The 6,626-nt window shown below is 35.8% G+C and overlaps 1 protein-coding gene across 1 annotated transcript; it reads right to left on the minus strand.

Annotated features, from left to right (window-relative positions):
• Window positions 1–466: 466 nt before the first annotated feature.
• Window positions 467–6,323, minus strand: LOC102587082 (potassium transporter 6-like). The gene is made up of 8 exons (XM_006355912.2): window positions 5,875–6,323; window positions 5,301–5,790; window positions 4,423–4,476; window positions 3,024–3,284; window positions 2,861–2,913; window positions 2,244–2,370; window positions 1,898–2,152; window positions 467–1,612 (listed from the first exon to the last, which is right to left on the minus strand). Exons 1-8 carry the CDS (start codon window positions 5,911–5,913, stop codon window positions 552–554), a joined length of 2,340 nt encoding a protein of 779 aa, XP_006355974.1. The 5' UTR covers window positions 5,914–6,323; the 3' UTR covers window positions 467–551.
• Window positions 6,324–6,626: the final 303 nt, after the last annotated feature.

Below are 6,626 nucleotides of genomic sequence, written 5' to 3' on the forward strand. Positions count from 1 at the left end.
ATACTCTACCCTTCCTAGACCCCACTTGTGGAATTTCAGTGGATATGTTGTTGTAACCAAAACCAAAACCAAAAAAGAAAAGAAAAGAAAAGATAAGTTCATATTGAAGAATAGAATAACAACTTATTTCTAGGCACAAAATCATATACATTTATGCATCCATATTGATTCCACCAAGCTCTTTGGTTTTGTATTGACTGACTTTTGATGTCAAGAAAGAGAGACAATTGTTCCCCTCTGAACTTTAGAAATATCCAATTTCTGCATGTTTAATACCCTGTAGAATGTGCATGTTTGAAGTGAATTGCAAACCATCTGTCAATGTTTTGTTGGATAGAGTTATCCTGTACATGTGCTGATAGGTGATCTTTTCTCATATGTCAGTTTCGTTGTGCCGGTTGTCAAACATGTGCTGATGGGAGGTGACGTATACTCCATGAAATTAGTCGAGATGTACATAAGCTGGTTGTTACTAACTTTTCTTCTATTCATACAAAAACTACAAACACATGTACAACATTCATTATTTGTTTTTTCCTGTATACAAATCATCATACATTGTAAACCATTCCTACCTCTAAAGTAGAAGCATGGGGTACACTTAAAGTGTATGTAGATGGTCTACTGTTCCTTCTCAAAAAGTCATAACCAAAATTTATAGCTATTTTCTTAAATAAGCTAGATCCTTGTTTGGCTCTTACATAGGAATGTCCCAATATGTAAGCTATGCCTGCTTCCCTTGCTTCCATCAGTTCCCTCAACTCCTCTTGTGCACTTCTATCAATCTTGGGTGATTCTGGTATAACAAACCTCACCCTTTTCTTAGGCTTGGTTACGCGTGGAGAAAGTATTTCTTTCCGTTCTGATGTTCCAACTAATTCAGCACTTACATCCTCGTCCTCACAAAGTTGAACACCTGATAGATGAGTTGACGGGGTTCCAACAACAGTCAAGTCTTCAAAATCCTTTCTAAGATCTTCACCATTAACATTCAACCCCATCTTTCCTGTTCTTATAAACTCAGCTATGCTACACACAAGATCATTCTCAAATTCTGAATCATCTTTATGAGCATCGCGATAACCATACCTGACAATGCATCTGTATATGCGGTACTCTCTTGGACCAATGTGTCCAACAAGGAAACGCTCCTCGTGTTTAACATGAGGAACTGGGACAGATTTGACACAAAGGAATACTAAGACCTGGTGGAATGCTGGAAGATTGGTAACAAAGTGAGAGAAGATTGCTGGGATTCCGGATACGAGCTCAGTGTGTATGAGGCCAATGCCACGAACACGTACAATGCCTAGGCTGGGACCAAGACCGAGTAGCCACTCGACAGAGACCTTATTTTGGACATCAAATTCATACTTCTTTAAAGAGCCATAGTGCCAAATGCACATTACTATCATGAAAGCAAAGGCCATCACAATAGGCACCCATGCTCCTTCCAAAAATTTAATCAGAGAAGCTGAGAAATACAAGGCCTCAATCGTCCCAAAGAATATCACAAAGCAAAGTGCAAGGAGGACACTCTTGCGCCAGCACAAAACAATCACCAATGACATCAAACAAGTTGTAACCAGCATGACAGTTATGACTGCCAAACCTGATACAAAGCAAAAAATAGGGATGTGGATTAGAAATGAATATCATTCAGCATTGAACATGAAAATTGGTCTCCCACGGAGGAGAGAACAGATTCAATAAGTAAATTTGTTTTAGGACAGAACCAAGCACAAAGAACATTATGACAGTAAACTTTAACAGTCAATCTATAGATTGATTATTTGGTGAACTCAAATAAAGACACTTTAAGTTTAACGCTCCATCCAAGAAGGTAAATGATTTCGACAAATCAAATGTTTACTTTCCCTTATTCATACGACCATACCTGAAGCATTGCCCATCCTTTTGGTGTCTCTAAAGCCAATAGTAACAGCCAAGCATAGTAGCATTAAGGTCCAATTGATCTCTGGAATATAAATCTGTCCATGTATTTTTGACGACGTATTCACTATTTTGACTCTAGGAAAGCAACCCAGAGAGGAGCATTGTTTGATAATAGAAAAGGTTCCAGTGATGATGGCTTGGCTCCCTACCACAGCTGCAAGTATAGCAATCACTAGAACAGGCAACCTTAGTATCTCTGAAACAACAAATTTGAGATGACCTTCATCAGATGAATTTTCTTACCACCGTTATGTTTCCCCCTTAAAAGCAACTAGGAATATACATACCTGGTACTGAAACATAAAAGCCAATACGATAGCTTTCATTTTCAATAACATGATGCTGTGAAAGATAAGCAGCTTGTCCCATATATGCGAGTATCAGTGATGGATATACCATAAAGGTAAAAGCAATCTGCAAAAGGGAAAATAGTCTCTTAGAAAGACAGAAGTTGACTATATGTAAACAATCAACTGGATTCAGCTTTTCTCTTTTTCTATAGAAAAAAAAGAGAACCTTAAGGAGATGTACCTTGAAACTATTCTAACTGACCATTAATTCATCATATTGTTATCACATCAGTAACAAGTGGGAAATTCAATATTAGCTCTCTGGAAAGAGGATTACTGTCAACAGTTGCATTGCATATATTTTTGTATGGTATAAGCGTCTCATTTAAAAGCTTCGATACTAGAGAGGGTTCATTGTTAATATCTATTTTAGGTCTTCAGTACATCCTCGTACGCGTGAGCCTATTACTTTTTCTTAGGCCTGACACGTGAAAATACTTTTTGAGAAGTTGTGGTGAGACTTCCGAAATCAGAACCTCTACATGATGAATGTGTGACCATTAAGCCTATTCAAGTATCCAGAACAGGAAATAACATGAAGAATGAATATATACCTGTATTGATAACTGGGAGAAATGTCCTAGATCAGCAAACATTGCTTCTGAACCTGAAAGATATACTTGTATATTTGATGATCATCGTACCAAAAGAAATAGTAGTAGATAACTCTTTTGCTTGAGGAAAATAATCAGAAAGCAATGGACAACTATATTTTACCTGTTATGCACAGGAGGATCCCTCCCAAGGACATCCAGCCTCCTCTTTGAGTTTTTTTCAGGAATTTGTACATGTAATATGGAGACAGTGCTCGATACACATGACGGTCCCACTTTATTATATTATATACACCAATAGCACTGATACACATAAGCCATATTATCACAACAGGTGCAAACAAAAATCCAACCCTGTGGGTGCCATAATGCTGAAGGGCAAACAAGGCTATCAGTATGACACAAGTAAGTGGAACTTCTACATCTGCAAATGACATATTTTAGAAAGATAGCATGTCATTTTGAGCATAGGGATCAAGAATTAAATAGTATTTTGAATGATTTGAATAAAATAAAGAAATTGAAGCTAGAATATATCACTCAAATAGACATGTTCAAAAGGTCCTCACAATAAAATGTTAGACCCTTCTTATTCTAACGTCTTATGTTGCCTCTTTTCCTTTGTGAAAATGTTTTGCAAACTTTGTTTGGTACACGTTATATTAAAGAATCTCCAAATGGTAGGAAGAGAATTCTAGATGTTCTTTCATGATTAAGCAGGCTGAAAACCTATTAAGATAGACATTTTAAGCTATGAAGACATTGAAACAATGTGAATAATCACTTTTGGCAAGATTTTGGAGCACTACCAGGGGATATTATGTTCCCTGTATCTCTCAAGGTCTGAGGATATTTCTCACTATACTTTGCCAGCATCTACGATTGCACCTAACTTATGAAAAAAATCTGGTTTCTCCTAAATTCATTGGCTGTCATTTGGAATCACAAATCATTTATGTGGACTTGTGTTTGGAGAATATACAGGACACTAAAAGTAATAAACTAAAACCAAATATTTGTTGGCTGATAACTTTGCATTTACATCTATGGTTGCATGTTTCAACTTTTATTGTTGATATTGGATAAGGGGGAGTCATGCCTTCGAATCGTATTTGCTCCAGTCAGATGGAATTGGTAATCTATAGATATATTAATTAGCATATGATAAGAACACCACGGGTTTCAAGAAGTTGGAAATCCATTTCTCATGACTTCAAAATGTGCACTATGGAAATAGTACTAGTGCTTTATAATCTTTAACTTCAAATTCTGTCGTTTTGAAAAAGGTCAAACCACTTAATAAAGAGTACACAGTCATTTTTATTTCTCTTATTTACCAGATTATCTCAAACAGGTTAAATTTGAACTTGATGGTTCATCAAGTTTCCCCTCGGTGAAAAGCTATAGCACATGTGTCAAAAGGCACAATCACTTTTTTCTTTATTTGGTAGGTTAAAAAGGCACAATCACTGTTAACCGTACAATTTTTCTTCAAGGTTAACCAGCTTCAGAAAAAACATATAGCATAATGATCTCATAGAAAAAGATTAGATAGTACTTACATTTGTGATGTTCTTTTCCAATAGCAAGTTCAATGCCAGATACTGCTGAGAAAACTGCACAAAAGTCCACAAAAAGTGAATGATGTCAGAAACTAACAAACACCACAAATTCCAAACTCTTGGTCAACCAATCAACCATGCTACAATCCCAAGTCAGTTGAAGCCGGTTATATGAATCATCTATTCCGTTCTATTCAGGTCCACTAAAGCAATATTTACATGTCTACCAGGACATGATTCTCAAAATCCAACACTTATTCCTCCAAGGGAAACTAGTTTAATCCTAAGTAGTTAAAGGCTATTTATCCAAGTTCCTTAGAGAGAGGTGTCTCACGCCTCTAGGTAAAGACGAAACAAGAGTCAATGGCAAGGGTGAATTGCCACCATGAACCAAGTATTGGGAGGGTTGAGGATCAAGTTTCCTTTTCATTTCCGAGTGGTAGCTGGCAAAAATTATATGCAGAAAAGCGGTAAGAACTAGAAAAAATAGTGCACTAGCAATAACAACAATATAGCTAGTGTAATCCACAAGTGGGGTCTGCGGAGGCTGGCATTTACGCAGTCTTACCCCTACTTTGTGAAGGTAGATAGGTTGTTTCCGACAAACCACGGCTCAAGTAAAGAATATCAAAAAACAAGTGTGTAAAGCAAATTCCTTTAGTGGAAAAAAAACCATGCTGAAAACAATGAAAACAAGAACAGTAGCAACAACAAATAAATACAATAACTGAAGCAAGGGAATTAACATGTAATACTAGAATCGAAGAAAGCACAGCAGCAATAAATGCAAGAATATTTATGTCATCAATGCAATCACTTGGGATTTAATCTTTGAAGTTCAAATCGAGGCTTCGGAGCAGAATTGACTATTGTCATACCTGAAAGAGAAGGTGTGAGGATGCCATCTCCAATAACCATACAAGCTCCAATTAAAGCCAATATAAGCAGAAATCTCTGCAAAACTCTATGTCTCTCCAAAGTTGATTTAAGTGTGGCCCCAAAAGTAGTTGGAGCAGGACTAATGATATTATCTTTCTTATAACTTGATAAGTCTTCATCTGCTAACTGACAACTAGGCAATGAATTAACCTTAGCATGTCTACAAAGTAGTGAATACAAAGCAAATGTTCCACCTTCACCATTATCATCAGCTTTAAGCACAATGAACACATACTTCAAAAGAGGAACCAAAGTCAATGTCCAAAACACAAATGATAAAACCCCATAAATTTCTTCATTACTCTCTGAATGTGTAATGTCTTCAGCAAAAGTACTCTTATACACATACAAAGGTGATGTACTCAAATCCCCATAAACAACTCCTAAACTCTGATAAGCCAATGTCAAGATTGTCTTCCAAGATTCTTTCTGCAAACCCCACAAAAAATCATCAAAAGGGTGATCTTAAATTTCTAAAAAATTAACATAAAAAACTAAACTTTAACACTTTACCTTAACACGATTTTGATTAACCCCTGTTTCCAGATCCATAGTAGGTGTTTTTTAGAACCATAAAGATACAATTTTTGTTGAAATTTCAAGAATTTCAACCAATACCCATTAATCTTTACCTCAACACAAGAACAAAACTTTCAAGAAAATACAAAAAACAACACAACCACAAAGATTATTGGGAAATCAAGATTCATATAATGGAGAAAATGACTGTGGTAGCTGTAGTAGGAAGACAGTTGAGGGTGGGTGGGTAGCCAGGTAGGGGGAGGGGGTGGGGTGGATTACAATATGCTAAAATGCAGTTGAACAGCTCTTTGCCACAGAGATATTGCTCTAAGCAAATGACAGGGAAAGGTAAGAAAAATTTGGAATCTGAGCATAAGAGTAAGAGAATATTTTTGGACATCAACACTTTTAGACAAATTTAGGAAGTGTTATTTTTTTAAATTAAAAAAACATATTATTTATTTATATGATGTTTTTATTTTTATTTTATTTTGCTTTGTGAGATAAATGAAAAGAAGAAAAGAAAGTAAGATATATCATTTTCAATTGGCCCTGGGGGAGAGTTGAAAGTTGGAGGTTTATGAGAGAGTGGGGCTTATGATAGCTTGCATACTCTCTCATTTCGTATTTTACGTGACGGTGTTTGATTAAGTTCAAAATTTAAGAATGAAATAATTTTTAAAAATATTTCAATTCGAAATAAAATGTAGATGTTCATATATTTGTAAGTTAATTTATCAAGA

The sequence above is a fragment of the Solanum tuberosum genome, unplaced genomic scaffold (genome assembly GCF_000226075.1).
Source record: "Solanum tuberosum cultivar DM 1-3 516 R44 unplaced genomic scaffold, SolTub_3.0 scf00210, whole genome shotgun sequence".
NCBI classification, from domain to species: domain Eukaryota; kingdom Viridiplantae; phylum Streptophyta; class Magnoliopsida; order Solanales; family Solanaceae; genus Solanum; species Solanum tuberosum.